Source organism: Acartia tonsa, chromosome 10, assembly GCF_053477335.1.
Source record: "Acartia tonsa isolate MP-2025a chromosome 10, ASM5347733v1, whole genome shotgun sequence".
NCBI classification, from domain to species: Eukaryota; Metazoa; Arthropoda; class Copepoda; order Calanoida; family Acartiidae; genus Acartia; species Acartia tonsa.
In genome coordinates this window covers 35,982,592-35,998,831 of record NC_137269.1, presented here as the reverse complement: position 1 = coordinate 35,998,831, position 16,240 = coordinate 35,982,592, and the positions used below count along the sequence as shown (strand labels likewise).

General features: G+C 33.5%; 4 protein-coding genes across 18 annotated transcripts in view; 2 read left to right on the top strand and 2 right to left on the bottom strand.

Moving 5' to 3' along the window:
• LOC145329995 (uncharacterized) overlaps window positions 1-16,240 on the bottom strand; it is a 334,647-nt gene that overhangs the window by 174,336 nt on the left and 144,071 nt on the right. The gene's annotated exons all lie outside the window — the stretch shown is intronic.
• On the top strand, window positions 1,159-4,323 carry LOC145330786 (uncharacterized). Its single transcript, XM_080175452.1, has 5 exons — window positions 1,159-1,187; window positions 2,483-2,576; window positions 3,078-3,187; window positions 3,746-3,871; window positions 4,203-4,323. Exons 1-5 carry the CDS (start codon window positions 1,159-1,161, stop codon window positions 4,321-4,323), a joined length of 480 nt encoding a protein of 159 aa, XP_080031578.1.
• On the top strand, window positions 4,442-7,475 carry LOC145330002 (uncharacterized). The gene is made up of 7 exons (XM_080174528.1): window positions 4,442-4,570; window positions 5,344-5,389; window positions 5,630-5,673; window positions 5,807-5,869; window positions 6,119-6,234; window positions 7,187-7,254; window positions 7,397-7,475. Exons 1-7 carry the CDS (start codon window positions 4,561-4,563, stop codon window positions 7,458-7,460), a joined length of 411 nt encoding a protein of 136 aa, XP_080030654.1. The 5' UTR covers window positions 4,442-4,560; the 3' UTR covers window positions 7,461-7,475.
• Window positions 8,262-12,481, bottom strand: LOC145329999 (uncharacterized). 2 transcript variants are annotated; one of them, XM_080174524.1, is made up of 11 exons: window positions 12,373-12,481; window positions 11,515-11,566; window positions 10,872-10,944; window positions 10,674-10,731; window positions 10,503-10,543; window positions 10,143-10,231; window positions 9,899-10,017; window positions 9,664-9,772; window positions 9,400-9,495; window positions 8,512-8,559; window positions 8,262-8,391 (listed from the first exon to the last, which is right to left on the bottom strand). In XM_080174524.1, exons 2-10 carry the CDS (start codon window positions 11,563-11,565, stop codon window positions 8,515-8,517), a joined length of 681 nt encoding a protein of 226 aa, XP_080030650.1. In that variant the 5' UTR covers window position 11,566; window positions 12,373-12,481; the 3' UTR covers window positions 8,262-8,391; window positions 8,512-8,514. The 2 variants fall into 2 exon arrangements, with proteins under 2 accessions (XP_080030650.1, XP_080030649.1); XM_080174523.1 differs by having other exon boundaries at window positions 12,365-12,417.

Below are 16,240 nucleotides of genomic sequence, written 5' to 3'. Positions count from 1 at the left end.
CAGCTGAACCTTAGAACTGTGTTATCATCAATAACAAAATCTTTAAGAATCAATTGAATAATCTAAGATTTGTAGTCTAGAAATGAAATCAGAGTTATTTGAAGTTAATATTTGAATTGATGTCTAAACACCTTTTAATCTCACAAAAAAATATTTCATGTTCCTGATGCATGCCTTATGACATATTATATTGTTAAAACATAGTTTCTGGCTGTGAAAATACCTCCCTCTGAGGTTTGACAAATTGACAAAGTTAATACAAACATGCTTCAGAAACAGCAATGATTCTGTTCCAAGTTTTCCTTGAAATATTAACAAGTTATCCTGCTCAATATTGGTTCCTGGCTGATTTGATGTCTCAACATCAAAACAATATCTGCTCGGGGTATAACAGATCCCCATGTTGCCATGCTAAAGTCCTATAATACCATATATACAAGGCTACAATTGAATATACAACCAGTCCCTGGTTCAAAAGAGCTTGCAGAAGGTTAATATATCTGGTCTTGATTGAGTCTCGGCCCTTTGTACACACTGGTTGTCTTTACTACTGATTAAATGTGAGAACCATGGTAGACACTCTTGTTCTTTGAAGCAAGAGAGTTCAAATTATAGATACATATTGGATTCTAAGCTGGATGGATAATTTGTAAGTTAGTGTATTCAAACATTGTGTTGATATGACTCATGAATGTAAGAGCAGCTAAATGACAGAAAAGCACTTAGCTTGTAGCTGGAAGAAAATAATAGTAGCTTATGACAATAGTGAATGTGTATACTGGTTACATGATCATAACTGGTTTTTATTGAAGTGTGGGTTTCAATGGTGACTTAAGGACCCAATTTGAAAATTAAACACAGGCAAGTTTTCTGTTCTAAGCAGATCAATACTACCCTTCCTAAAAGCTGCCAGTAGTAAAGGAACCTAGGAAGGTGGTAAACAGGAAGACCACAATATAGAATTAGCAAAGCAAGAATAAAAGGCAGTTTGTCTATCAAAAGGTGTTAGATTTGGAATCATAGACCCACCTGACTTAAGCATATTAATCAGCAGAGTAGGCGGGAACCATGTTGAATTTCTGAGTAGAGAGAATGAGAGGACAGGAGCTCTTAGATAAAGTAACTAAGGCAAGGGAGTCTTAAAGACCATGTAGCTAGATGCTTGGCAGTCTAGGCTTTCACCCATGGTAAGATATCTCATGACAGTAACTGGTTCATAGGAAACCAAAGGAAGTGAAAAGTAAGAATACTTAAAATATTGTTCTGAAACTTGAGGTAATCCCTTCACATGGCAAAAGTCAAGCCACAAGTTCAATAGCAAACAAGTACCAGAATGGAAAGTTGAAAAGAACTTTGAAGAAAGAGTCAAAAGTGTGTGAAATTGATGATTAACAAATAAGGTCTGAATTCTAAACTAACTTCCATCAAGATTTATAGGCTGGGTGAACCATGTCAGCAAGCTAGAATAGAGGTCTAGCTATACCAGGGTGGAGAGAGGTATCCTGTTTAGTGGTGGAAGGACAGTATTATGAGGCATACTTGTTAAAGTTGAAGGACAGGGATGGTAACTTCAATGTCTTGAAACATGGATTAAGAAGTTTAAGTGGGTTAATTGGAGAGAAAGTTTTTGTTAAAGAAATTTGAGGGCAAAAACATTATGTTGCTTAGTCTAAGGCTAAGTCAGATAGATTTAATTATGTTGAAGCCAGGTGAAAGCCTATGGAGGCCAGAAGCAGTTCTGACGCGCAAATTTTTTAACATTAATTCAAAATAATTAACTCTTACTCAATTTCTGACTACAAATTTTATTCCATTGATTCTGAAAGATGATGTTATATGTGATAGCACAATCTTCAGTACAGCTGTTACTTATTATACTTTTCTTGCATACATTTAGGCTAACTAAGCAGCAAATGTGAGAAAATTGAGATTTTTTTTAGGAAAAAATATAAAATTTTGGGTAAAAAAGTAATTTTCAAAAAAATCCACAAAAATGATCAGCTGTGATTTAACGAAAGTCATGCACTGAACCGTCATCATCTCCCGGTCATGGCTACATAGGTCTTGTGAGACGTATGTCAAAAAAAACCTGTTTTCTATCCAGGACACCGGTGTACACATAAATGTGGGATTACAAAATTTGTATTGGGGTATTTACCTACCCCTCCTCAAAGTAAATTTTAACCTCTCCAACCGCCAAAGCTAAATTACTACCCTTTAAAAATATGAAAAGCGTTGAGGCAACACTACTAAAATTCAGGGAAAGAGGGGACAGTGGGCAGTTAATTGCACTAGTCGCCAAAGTTTTATAATAATGTTTTTTTATTCATTGGCTTAACATTTTTGTTTCAACTACTAATTGTTATCTAAAGAAGGGGTAATTTTGTTTATCATAATTGGGGATGTACATCAATTTATCGGTCACTATCTTATCCTATTAGATTCCTTACTTAATTTTTGTCTTATTGTTGATATTTACCAGTCATACAGAAAACCAAGTATTAATAAACTGTTATGAAGTACCAACATTGAAATTTGTATACACCATCCAAGCTTATATCAAGAAATTTAGAAAGGTAATTGTTTTCTTTTATCTTGTAAAGGAAGTTTTATCAATCTTAGCTTATATGTAATTGAAAGTTTTTTTTAATTTGGTATTTAAATTTTTAAAACAGTACTAAATTTTAAAAATATGGCAAATTCCCACCAACGAAATATGGTCTACAAAAAATTCTTTGAAAACAAATATATTAATGCAAGTGGGGGTTAAAAGTGCCCCCCAGGGCTGTGAACCTATAACATCAAGGTTCAAAGAATTTGGGTTGAAAATAAAATTATTTCAATAGTTATTTAGTCTATAGAGGTCCCTCTTTCGAGGTTCCACATAAAAAAGAACATTTTATCTACTAACAAAAAAGGTGTATAAGTATTTAAAGAAGTTTATCATGCCTTCAAAGTGACTTAAAATATGGATTAGCTTATTAATAAATAGTTTTAGATTCTTTCAGAATTAAATATCTTTTAAAATATCAGAACAACCATTAAATTTCAGGAAGGACAATCAAATTTTTATCTAGATTACTATTACACCTGATCAACATTTTGTAACATTTGTTGAATATAATGATACAAATAGAAAGGAATATTTGGCCATCTATCATCTAAAGAAAGGAATTTTTCTATTCAGGTACTAATCTAGTTTATACTTAAATAAAAGTAACAAGATATTTTTGTGTGTGTGTGTCTGTCTGTACTGTAGGATCTCTCTAAGCGCTGGACTGATACGGTTCTCCTTTACAGTGAAGCTTCTTTTTTTAAAACTATCTACCTCCACACTTCTAAGACAAATCACCCATGCCCCCCCCCCCCGGTTTTTTAATTTTATTTTTTCTATTTAAATCTAAAGTTTAAAAAGGGAAGATTCGATACTTCCTCCCCCCTCATTAGTGGGGTTTAAGTAGACCACCGTCAAGGGGGTAAAAAAAATGCACCCACCCTGACAAAACCGTGTGCACGCCACTTCTTCAAACCAAAATCTAATTGCCTATTTAATATAGACTATTACTAAGCTTCCTTAAGAATTGTAGATATTTATAATCACTTATTTACGAGATCGTAATGGACACATGCTTGATCTACCCATTACTTGATTCTTACTTTGTCCGTTAATCTACATATTTTTACATCATTAATATTGTTCAATATTTCTATTTAGTATAGTTTTACATCATTGTTAATACTACAGGATAGCACTGAAATATCCTAATATGAGAGAGATTCTTGGGCTGATAGGGTTTAATGGTCACTATATTGCTGTCATGGACAATGAGAAGGCAAATATTTTCCATGCAAAAGAGAAAAAGTTCATCAGGTAAGATTATTTTTCAGGGAACATTGAATTGTACCCACACGGTGTTGCAGACATTTAGAAACATATCCATTAGGTTAGGTTAAATTGGGTTAATTAGGTTTTTGGATAGCCAGCGCAAGGATCTTAAGAAATAAGACAATGACTATATAAATTGATGACATAGTTACCTCTTCTATAAATCGAAAGCATTGGTTGAAAAGTTTGAACAGTGCTTGGTTAAGGCAACCAATAAAGATTTAAGGAAAGCACTAAAAGTTACTGAGCCAACAAATGAGAAAAAAGATTTAAAACACACACACAAACCATGAATTACCTAAATAATAATTTGTAGATCCATTGACAAATGGACTGGACCAATGACCCGTGATGAAAGACTAGGTCTTGGGGCCCCTAGCAGGGGTGGACTTTATCTTGTTGGCAAGTATCTATCTATTTATGTGTCTTGCTGTTAATCTATCTTTTTTTCTTTCTCTAAACCTTCTATCTTGTAATTATCAAATGACTATGTATCTATCTTTCTATTTATCTAATTTATTCATTTATCTAACCACCCATCTATCCTGTATTTTCTATCTTGTTTTTTCTAACCATTTATCCTCTTATCAATATTCTCTGTTATATTCATAGACCTCAGATCTGGAAATTTGATTGCAACCTTTATTGATCCTTCGAATGAGGGAGTCTTTAGAATGGAAACAGGTGTACAAAACTTTTATTCTACGAGAACAATAAAAAAATTTAATTTTTTTTTTGGGGGGGGGGGGGGTATTTTTAATTTTTTAAGGAGGTTGAGGGTGTCCCACCCCCCAAGAAAATAGTTATAAACCTTCCCGGGACCTATAAAAAGCTACCCTGTAAAGGAGAACCCGATCGGTTCTGCGGTTAGCGAGATCCTTCGTTACAAACAGACAGACAAACAAACAGACAGACAGACAGACAAACAGACAGACAGACAGACAGACAGACAGACAGACATCGTTCTACTTTGTATTATAGATATTATTAAAAAAGTCTTTCATTACATACAGCCAAGCACATTTGTCTTTAATAGAACCTAGGAATCTTAAACAAATGACAACAAAATAGTGTACACTTTTATTTATTTTGAATAAAATTGCCCAAGAGTTTTTAAGGCAGCAAATAAGAGAACGTTTAGGAATAGTCCCTTTCGTAACATCGCACCATAAGGTGCGATTCGTCGTATTTTTAAAATGGCTTTTTATATGTTATTTTAGGTAAGGTTAGGTTATAATGGGTTAGGTGATTGCCCCACAGGGTTAAGTAATTGGCCCCGCAGGGTTAGAGCCCCCCGCAGAGGCTAGAAATAGGAGAAAAGCTACTGTGAAAAATACGAAGAATCGCCACATAAGGTGCGATGTTATGAAAGGGACTATACCCGAACGTTTTTTTTTTTTTAATCGATGAGATATTGACACTTTTTATACTAAATGATTTTATTCAATATAATTTAGGTTTCAGTACTAATGAAGATTATGTTTGGTTTTACCATAGTGGAAGGTATTTATAAGCATTCTGATTTTCAAATCATATTTTGCTTGGCAGCCGAGCGTCAACCGCGTGTAAGCCTCAGTAAAATCGTCATATTACAACTGTAAATTCAGATGGATGTCTTAATTTATTTGTAACAGACAATCCAAAGCAGGAATGCCGAACCCTGTTTTAAACTTCTAAAATTCATGTAAAATAAATTGCTTAGCCCTATTTTTTTTATAGCTGATAAAGAGATATTTTTTCTAGAAAAACGATTAGACTATTCCGTGTTAGCGATGCCACAATGATAGGTAAATATTGCTCTTTCAACGTAACAGGATGTCTGTCTTTTTTTTCTAATATTAGAAAAATACTAAATATCTACATACAGTGAAGATTTTATTTCCATCTAAAACTTATAATAATATTTTTTGTATGAAAAAGGAAATCTGTGTATATCTGGAAACATCACAGCATTAAATTCTACTTCCTGGTCGGTTCTAGCAGGTAACAGGTGGGCTAGACAGCATCAGCTCATGTAAGCCTCAAGAAAATTAGTTTTATTACTTTAAAATCAAAGTAGAAAGTAGAAAATACGTCTATTAAATACAAATTAGCTTAAATTTGATGCTCATGCTTGGCTGACACTTTTGTTTTTCATTGAATAATTTGAACCCCTGTGTTTGAAATAAACTATCAAATCAAAAGAATATAACAGTTTTCATCTAACAATATAGTTAAAAATTCTACCACTAGGTGGATCTGATGGTTCTCTGGGAATGTTTGCCATAGCAGATCCTAAGAATCCTGGATCATTGGGCGCAGTGGCTAAACTACCTTCCAGAACAGGACAGAATGTTGACAATCTCCAGGTATGGCGAGTCTACTAATAACCAGGGAGTAAGGAAGGGGACAATGGATCGAATATTCAATTTTTAGGAGTCTCAGACTATGGGGACTGGCTTAAAGGGAATGTGCAAGAATTTAGCAGTTTCTGACTGAGTTTGGGGACTTGCGCATAGAATGCCGCTACTCGTTATGTATGTTTTGAATATTACAGACGGGGAGAAGGGATAAGGGAAGTGGGGGGAAGGGAAATAAACACTCGTTGTGTTAGTTTGGAATGTAGCAGACGGGGAGAAAGGAGAAGGGAGGTGGGGGCAAGGGAAATAAACAGAATAAAAAGGGGCAGTCATATTCTTGCTAGCAGCTGGCCGGGTCCAATAATCTTTTAATATAAAAATCACACCAAAAAACCTCAATATATTTCATCAGAAACAAGTTGTGATTTCACTTTACATGACGCTATGGAAATCTATTATTCAATTAACAATCCCTTTATAATTTCCTACAAATTTATTGGATTAAACTGGATTTCATGCCCTTTCTTTAATTGATAACTCTTATATTGAATTAATTGCCCATTGTCCCCTCCCTTACTCCCTGACTAATAACTATGCAAGCAGCTGCGCCAATAGCATATATATATTTCACAGTATACAAAGGCGGAAGATTTTTATGGTGCGTATAAAAAATGACGTCATACTAGAGAACCAGTGGTCAAATAAAATGTTTACTGGCCTGCCATTGGTAATGTAGTCTGTGTATTGGCCTATAGTTGGTCAATTGTATTGTATGACGTCATTTTTTATAGGAATATAAAGAGCTTTTTAAAACCATTTAAATTTTTTTTTTAACTAAACCAATGATTATAATAGACATTTATTCCCCTAACAAATCACTATTTATGTTTATTTTATTATCTTATTCTATGACAGAGGATTCGAACCCATTACCTTCTTACTCTTCAAATACTGTTTCTAGGTTGATGGTAAGAAAGATCCTCTGAAGAAATTTAGAGCAGCTGCTCGTGTTATGAGGGTTCTTAGAAGGTAAGGGTAACATGCAGTTTTCTAAGAGTGCCTAGCTGAGAATAGCCCCCCCCCCCCCCCAGCAACTTTTTGAAATTATTTAAATTAAGGGAGGAGGGGAAGGGGGTTGCTATATGATTGATTTGACATCTATAATTTGTAGGAGAGAGGAAAGGAAGGCGAAGCTAATTGCAAAAGGAGAAAATGAAATTTGTTGTATTTCTTAATAAATATTCTGAATCATTTTATCATCTTCTTTTGTTCAACATTGGTACGAGTACTGTGTTGTTTGTAAATAGCGCAGTAATAATATTTTTTTAAATAACTGTCCCACAGACCTCGTGTTAAAACATTTTTCAATTAAGATTAATTTATTTTTTATTCTTGTTACACCAATTTTAACACAAGAATTTTATTTGGTATAGAATTAATTACAAGTTAATTATCTTTATCTCCTGTATGACAGTAACAGGCTTTAATTCATAGGAAGCTTTCTTAAAAAAAAAATATTTTACTTCAGACAAACAATATCTGAGATAAGTAGTATCTATTATAAAAAAAAAGATTCTTGAAAATGTCGTTTTCTTTTGGAATGTAATAAGAAAAAGGGTGCATCTACTGATTTGCAAAGTTGACCATTTTTTTACATCCTCATATGATTTTATTTTTAGGAACTCGTAAAAAGAAAAATTTAAAGGTTTAGATGTTGATGTATTGAAATTAATTTAGTTATTTGGCAGTTTGATATTCTACAATATAACGTAGTAATATTTTTTTTGTCTGAAGCAAAAGATTGAGAATTAATAGTCCTAATGAGTTGTACATTTCAGTAAAGCTTTATAAATGTCTTGGGGTGGTTTTAAGCTATTTATATTAACTTTCAGAAAATATATTTTGAAATCTTGACGTTATCTGGACTTAGATAAGAAGATGATTAGAATTGTTGAAGCGCATCAAAATAAGAAAAACCCTCAGGTATTTGATTATATAATTAATATCTAATTTTATGAGATAAAAAGAAACCAGAATGTTACACCAAAATATTTATTTAAACAAGTACATATATAAAATAAACATAATTACATAACTCATAACTCTAAATGTATTATAATATGGTGAAGGGATCAGCAACCAGTGTTCAATTTATCAACCAGTAACCTAAAACATTTTTATAAAATAAAACAGGTTTTTAAACTTATATAAATTATGTTTAAAGTGCATTTCTAAAGATGTATCCTTGCAAAAAGAATAAAAATTTATCTTAAAATAAGATTTTACCATTTACTTAGTGGCTTCAACTCCTTGCTCCATCATCATTTGGCTTGCCTATAATATTTCAAATGTAGAGTGTTGGTAGGACCAGGAGTAATTTACAATTAGACAATGATATATATGCCTGTTAGGACATTGCAAAACCGTTATTAGAAAAAAGTTTAACATACACATAAAGGGTGAGCAAAAAAAAATGCGTAGATTTTTAAAATTCAAATCGCGCGGCTTGTGTTAATAGTAGAAAAATGTTACGCATACCATTAGAACCGATAAGAAGTCTATTTTTTGGAAATATAAGAACGATTCCTCTGCTACGTATAGTTAGGGAGCTACATGTTAAAACGTCCCAACTGAGTTAAAACTTGACTTGCGAGTAAATGTTTGGACATTTTACCACCTAGCTCCTAGATTATTTGTAGCACAGGAACCGTTCTTATATTTCCAAAAAATACAGTTCATAGCGGTTCTAACGGTATGCGTAACATTTTTCTACCATTAACACAAGCCGCGCAATTTGAATTTAAAAAATGTACGCACGTCTTTTAGCAAGAATTATTGTCTAATTTTTACTTATATACTCGCAAGTCAAGTTTTAAGTCAGTTGGGACATTTTAACATGTAGCTCCCTAACTATACGTAGCAGAGAAACCGTTCTTATATTTCCAAAAAATACAGTTCATAGCGGTTCTAATGGTATGCCTAACATTGTTCTACTATTAACACAAGCCGCGCAATTTGAATTTTAAAAATCTACGCATTTTTTTTTGCTCACCCTTTAGAAATGTTGGTAAAGTTATTAAAAAAATATTAGTTACAAACAAGACTGAATTATAAATAAATCTTTTAAATGAACTACCTAAAAATATAATCCTTTTAAACATAAACTATACTTACAACTTCGAGGATATAGTTTCCACATCCATCCATAAAGTTCTCATGGACGCAACGGAAGAAAGCCAACTTTTGCAAGTTCATCTCAATGGCCAACAGCTAAATAATTTAAAGTGTAGAAAAGGTAATTATGTTAAAAATCTAAATCAATAATAAATATCACTAAAGCTGTGGAAACTTTTTAAAAATTGTATTAGCAACTACCATTAATGGATTATCATGTTCCTCTATCATTCCTTCTATAGCTACTATAGATAGAGTTATTACCTTCTCAGGGTTGATCTTGGGCTGGCAAGCATTATCAGCTCTGTCCATCTCAGAGTCGGCTCCAAATTCCTCAGAAGAGAACATTCCCTCAAGAGTAACTTGAGATGTTCTGAAAAAGAATAGATCCAGATTATTGAGCTTTAACTCATTAAGTTAAGATAAAGCTTTTACAAAGTATTATTATACAATTATTTTGTTGTTCTGAACTGTGAAACCATTTGGCAATAATCTATACCTGTTCATGCAGAGCTCTTGAGTATCAGTAAGACCAGAGGCCAAGGTAGCTGGCAGACTGGACAGATCCTCTTCCAATTGTTCCAGGTCAAGGTTGTCATCAGCATCCAGCCAGCCAACCTTACAAGATAATTAGTAGGATTATAATATAGAATAGTTAATTCATAAAGAAAAAATAAACTAAATACTAAGTGGAACATTTTAATAAATAGTTTATTTCTAATTGTAAAACAATTATTAGTCACCTGTCTGAGGACACAAGCCTTGCTCTCCCAGACATCCTTGAAGAATCCCTTGATCTTGTTAAAGTCAACACCACAAGTCTCCTCATCGTCTAAAATAAAATTATCATCATTTTGTAGAATATCAGTAATGTTAATCACATCATACAGGTAGTAAATTGCATGTATTGTAATGCTACTATGTACACTTAAGTTAAGTTTTTAAGTTTTTAGGTTTTATAGTTTTTAAGAGTTAAATCATGAAAAGCTAAAATTGTGTACATAATGAAAAAAAATCTATCGATGTTTTTACTTTGATTTTAAAAGTTTTAAAAATATTGACATTTATTGATATAATTCACATATCTGTTAATGATAACTTACCGTCATCTCTAGGTCCCTTGCCCTTGCTCTTTCCGTTTTGTCTGAAACAAGACAAAATTTTTCCATGATCTTAATACCATTTAGGTTTCTATTTTGAAAAAAAATAAAATGATATGCTGACTAGTTTCTTTATTTTATCTTTGTCATATATTATCTCAATTTAATTAGTACCTCCTTCTACTTTCAACTGCACAGGCATCATGGGCATTCATCATCTTATCTCCAATAGCTAAATTAATAAATTCATGATTATTTCATGAATACAGCATGAATTACGTTTAATATATTGGTCTATGTGTTAGCCTATATGAAGACTTTAGCTTAATCCCAAATTGAATATCACTTATTCTAACAATGTATATTTTATACCTGTATTGTAGGTGCACATGGCAGCCATCATCTTGGGATCCATACACAGGCCCTTCTCCTCTCCCTCTCCCATCTTAAACGAAAATAGTTATTTCTCGCATCGTATTATAAACGGCTTTCTGCGGATATAGAATGTACAATTATGAGATTAAAACTAGTTTTTTTTAGCCCCGAGGTGCCAAAGGCACCGGCCAAAAAAACTGGTTTTAATCTTATGATTGTACATTCTATATCCGCAGAAAGCCGTTTATAATACGATGCGAGAAATAACTATTTCGCCAAAAAAACTGGTTTTAATCTTATGATTGTACATTTTTATATTCGTAGAAAGCTGGATATAACACGATGCTAGACATAGTTTTTTCGTATGGATGAGAACCGGTTCCTATCCACCGGATTTGAATGAATATGAGAAAAGATAATTACTATGTAGCACCTATGTTTTATGATGGAATTTCAACTTGGCAAATAAAAATCTAATAGAAAACTTGTCATCGTAAATAGAGCCATGAAAGTTTAAGTATATTTAAGTTAATAGATAAGATCTAAATAAAACATTTTTAGCAGCTCCTTAAATCATGGCAGTTTTATGGCAATCTTATCTAAATGATTACAGAGAGTATAAAAGATCTAAAAAACTTACTCCAAAGCCAAGGGCAACTGAGACGATTGAAGCAAAGATCACAACCTTCATCCTGAAAGTTATTGCCATGTTCAAAAATCAACAAGTTTGATAAATTTTTATAAGATATCATTAATCTATTATTTTATCTGTCTAGGTACATCTATGTACTTTTTATGCAGCTATCAATCAATCTATTTCTTTTCTAGTATATATCTATGTAACATTCTCTGCAGCTATCCACTAATTTCTTCTTTTATCTGTCTTAGTATATCTATGCAATTTTCTATGCAGCCATCCACCAATCAAACTTACTGTCTAGGTATATATATGTAACTATTTATATCCTTCAATCTAGGTATATCTATGTAAGTATATATATGCAGGTATCTATCAATCTATCTATGTTACTATATATGCAGCTTTTCATCAATCTATCTGTATAGGTATGCGTCTTACTAAATATGCAGCTACCTTTATCTGTCTGTCTATATTTATGTTCATATATCTGTATATGTTTAAATTTCTAACTAAGTAAACTATGTATCTAGAATTTGTATCATATATAATATTTATCTATGATTTATCTTGTTTATATGTTTCTAGATATTTATCTAAAACGCTATGTTTGGATGTATCTATTATGATATTATCTATTTATATATCCATTTTACTATCTATCTATATATCTATGTTACTATCTATCTAAATATCTATGTTACTATCTATCTAAATATCTATGTTACTACCTATCTATATATCTAAGTTACTATAACTATCTATATATTTATCTTATTATCTATCTATATATCTAAATATCTTACTATCTATCTATATATCTATCTTACTATCTATCTATAAATGTATCTACCTATGTACCTGATAGTAGTTCACTTCACTGAATGACATCAATGAAAACGAATGTCAAACTATTTATACCCCAACTCAACAAATATAACAGATGAAAAATAAATGTCCACACAAAAATATTTTATTTTTACAAAGAGTAAGAAAATTTGTATATAAATACATTAAAATATCAGATAGGGAGAGGCCTTTTTGCCAAGAATTTCACTGGTACCCAAAGTTTATAACCACATAATCTTATTTTTTCCTATAAAAAAAAACATTGGATTCTTCCATTTAATTTTGATTGTTTAGTTTTAAACTAGTTGTATCTAAACTTTTGAACCCATAATTCTTATCTACAGAAGGGGAACTTTTTTTTATCATCATAAGATAAGATAAGATAAGATAAGATAAGATAAGATAAGATTTATTTTCCTCAAAGGTACAACATGATTTTATTAGATATATGGCATTTATTAAAGTTACTATGCTTTGATTGGTTTGTTTCTTCTGGTTTGTTAAGTTTGGTACAAATTTGAAAATAGAACAATTTACATAATAACTATTATTAGGTACCTAGCATGGAATTGGCCGAACTTCGTCTCCACCTAGTTGCCAAGCCAAATTCATATAGGATAGGAATTATTATTTTACAAGAAAAATTCCATGCAACATTGTACCAGATAGTTGGCATAACCCTTTAAGGGTTGTGGAGCCACTGGTGTACTTTGACGCTTGCCAAGCCGATACAATGTTATATGTGCAAATAAAAATCTTAACAATAATAATAATGATAAATACAGTATCTTGCTGTGTATTTCAGACATCCTCCTACTATCAGTTGCAACTCCTCCAAGCATAAATTCGGAACAATTAAGGAACCAAAACCTTCGTGAGAAGTCGCTATTCCCGTTGTGATCCTTTGGCAACCCTGTCCTGACTGGTTCCTTTGTAACAAATTGTTTTCATTATAGAGTGGAATTATGTCCGTGTCTAAGGACATTTCCACACTAGTAATTACAGGGTAACGATAAATATCTCGACAACGCAGGTCCAAACTCATAATCCATAAAATCATAACGGTGAAAATGAAAAAAAAGATATACCTAGATAAAACGTCTCTAGATAAAACGTACCTATGTAACGTACCTAGGTGAACAAGGAGTAAAGTAATGGTTTCGATTCCTACGGAATCTGAGTTTTGTTTCTTGGGAAGGGATACAAAATCCTCTTGTGTACAAGATAGAATAAAAATATAGGTCATATGCGATTCCTACGGAATCTGATTTTGGTATTTTGAGATATAGGGAGTGTGTCCCTAAGTATGTAGAGTTCGATTCCTCCGGAATCTGATTTTTGTGTTTTGAGAACTGGTCACAGCATAGCTGTGAAGGGAGTACAGACATTAGGAGGGGGGGATGGAGGGGGTGGGAAGGTGGGGGGGAGGGAGTTAGTGCCCTAAAAACGTTATATTAATCTCTCTTTTTGTATAAAAAGAAAAGGGTGAAAGTAAAAGTAAAAGTAGGCCAGGGTAAAAATTTAGGTAGAATTTGAAGAATAAAACTGTGGCGCGTTGGCGCGCGCTTAGTTTTTTGGTTGTAGCTTTGCTTTTAGTGAAGTTTTAATCTTACTGTTGTTTAGGCAAGAGGAAAAAAAATGTTCAGAGAGGAGGAATACCAACAAATGTGGCAGCAGCTACGTGATCGCTTAACAGTGACGCATCAACAACTTCTCAATATAGTCAATGGTGATAATGTCAGTGAGGAAGTACGTCGAGAGGTAGCCCGGCTACTCTACCAGCAGGGCTACCTCGAGACCGAGTTGGTACTTACTCTGTATAATCCAAACAAAAACATGGAGTATCATGAAAATAAATTGGGCGCAATTGCTCAGCAGATTACTGCTCAGGAAGGAGCATGCCTCCAGCTTTAGCTCCAGAAAGTGGCCAGTACTGATCCAAGGACCCATACTGGTCAAGTTCTCTATGACTTCATATACAAGATATCCACAAAATGCATAAGTGAGAGAATGAAATATTAAGGACTTCATTATAAAAAATGACTCTGCTAATTTTGAGTCAACTATGGCTTAAAGTGAACAATTTTGTAAGGAATATCAATATTAATAATTCAATGTACTAATTTAAAATTATAAACTCATCCATCTTTTACTCTATGAATAAATCTTAGACATCCTGCTATAAACTTTAATTAATGTTTATTATAGAGAAAATGTGTAAAGTAGTTGGATGTCTGTTAATATGTTGCTATGGGTCAAATTTATCTATATGATATTGGCGTCGAAAAATAGGAAATGAATATATGGGGAGAAAATGACAAAACAAAAATACAGATATAAAAATAAGTGGGTGAAGTAGAGACATTGTTAAATTAGGGGGAAACAGTTAAAGGATTGAAAAGGTAAGAGGGGAGGGGGGGGGAATAACGAGAAGAAAAGGGGACGGGGTAAGTGGTTTATTCACGACCGTGGCTACTTGTCCGACTGCGCGGCGCATTATGCTTGGTATAGGTAGAGGGGGGGGGGGGGAGAGAGGGGGTAAAGGTGGTTTCCTAGTATGGCTTGGTAAAAGGGCGGGAGGGAGACAATTGTTTGTCAAGCATAGGGGAAAATAAGCGGGAAACGGAAGTGGGGAAAGTGATTGCTTATTATTATTAAAATTAATTAAAGATTACACAATATATGGTATTAAAACACAAAGGGGGTATAAATAAGGGGGAAATTGGGTCAAGATTTAATTGTTTTCAAGATGTCAAATCAAGAAGAAGAAGGAGGACAAGGCCAGGGAGCTATACCAGGACAAGCGCCGGAAATTCCGGCAGGAGCTGGAGGCGAGGAAGATGCACCCCTCCAGGCTCAGGTACAGGAGCTTGTTGCTATGCTAGATACCAGCGAAGAAGCAGATGATCCTGTACCTGATGTCCAGCAGCTGTTGAACCTCGCGGCAGCGCCTGATCTACTCCCATTTCCGGGGGTAGATCGGCGCTGCTTCGATCTTTGGTTCACGGTGAAGCGCAGGTTAATGGGCATCGTGTACGAGGGAGACCAGTTACTCTGGAGGAGGTCCCGCTACGGCGTCATCGACGAAGAGATCCTCCAATGTATGTACGGAAACTACGGGTTGGTTGTGAGGTTAATTCAAGCATTGCCCACATACGCCCGGTCCTTCCACGCCAACATGGACGCCATCGCCACAATGGACCGCCTGGTCACAGCCCAGCAGGACATCCTGGAGGAACTGCTTAACCAAGAGCCCGTCTATGGCGCCTACGGCGACTCCAGCGAGGAGTATGACGAATAAATGCGCAGAAGCTATGTCCTTATGTACAAGAGCTTAGAACCAGTCTGCGATAAAAGTCATTTTTAAATAAATTTTCGATATCAAAATTTGAATAAATAATAAATTTTTGGCTAAAAATTTAATTAAATTTGTTGTTTTATTTGTTAGATAGAGGTTGCGTGATTCGTTAGCTGCTGGATAAAATTAAAAGATAAAAAGAAATACAATATGGTTAAAAATATGGTTAAAAATGGATAAAAACGGATAAAAATGGATAAAAAAAAACAAGCTAGGCCAAGCTACTCTATACTTGGGTATGTGTGTCGGTTCCTACGGAACCTATTCATTGTATTTTGAGGTTAGAAGAGAAGAATACAGTTTTGTTAGGATATTATCATTAGTAAGTTAATGCTTACAGAAAGTCAAGGGCTAAAAATAGAAATAAGAAATAAGAATAAAAACTTTTCCTGATTGGTTTAAGTGTAAAATGAAAACAATGTTGAATATACTTTAGTATTAACTAGTATTTGAATAAAGAAAAAACTTTGCATTTTAATTAAAACTCGATTTTGTTTAGGAAATAAGTAAAGCATTTTTTCT

What these genes read in the sequence shown, in the direction of transcription:
- LOC145330786 (XM_080175452.1), top strand. Translation starts at nt 1,159, where the DNA reads ATGCTTGGCAGTCTAGGCTTTCACCCATG. An exon ending in ATATCAAGAAATTTAGAAAG is followed by an intron (nt 2,577 to 3,077) that starts GTAATTGTTTTC and finishes ATTTTTATCTAG; the next exon opens with ATTACTATTACACCTGATCA. An exon ending in AAAGGAATTTTTCTATTCAG is followed by an intron (nt 3,188 to 3,745) that starts GTACTAATCTAG and finishes TTAATACTACAG; the next exon opens with GATAGCACTGAAATATCCTA.
- LOC145330002 (XM_080174528.1), top strand. An exon ending in TGGTTTTACCATAGTGGAAG is followed by an intron (nt 5,390 to 5,629) that starts GTATTTATAAGC and finishes TATTTTTTCTAG; the next exon opens with AAAAACGATTAGACTATTCC. An exon ending in GTTATGAGGGTTCTTAGAAG is followed by an intron (nt 7,255 to 7,396) that starts GTAAGGGTAACA and finishes TATAATTTGTAG; the next exon opens with GAGAGAGGAAAGGAAGGCGA.
- LOC145329999 (XM_080174523.1), bottom strand. Translation starts at nt 12,402, where the DNA reads ATGTCATTCAGTGAAGTGAACTACTATCAGGTACATAG. An exon ending in GCAGTTGAAAGTAGAAGGAG is followed by an intron (nt 10,544 to 10,673) that starts GTACTAATTAAA and finishes GTCTTGTTTCAG; the next exon opens with ACAAAACGGAAAGAGCAAGG. An exon ending in CAAGGGACCTAGAGATGACG is followed by an intron (nt 10,232 to 10,502) that starts GTAAGTTATCAT and finishes ATTTTATTTTAG; the next exon opens with ACGATGAGGAGACTTGTGGT.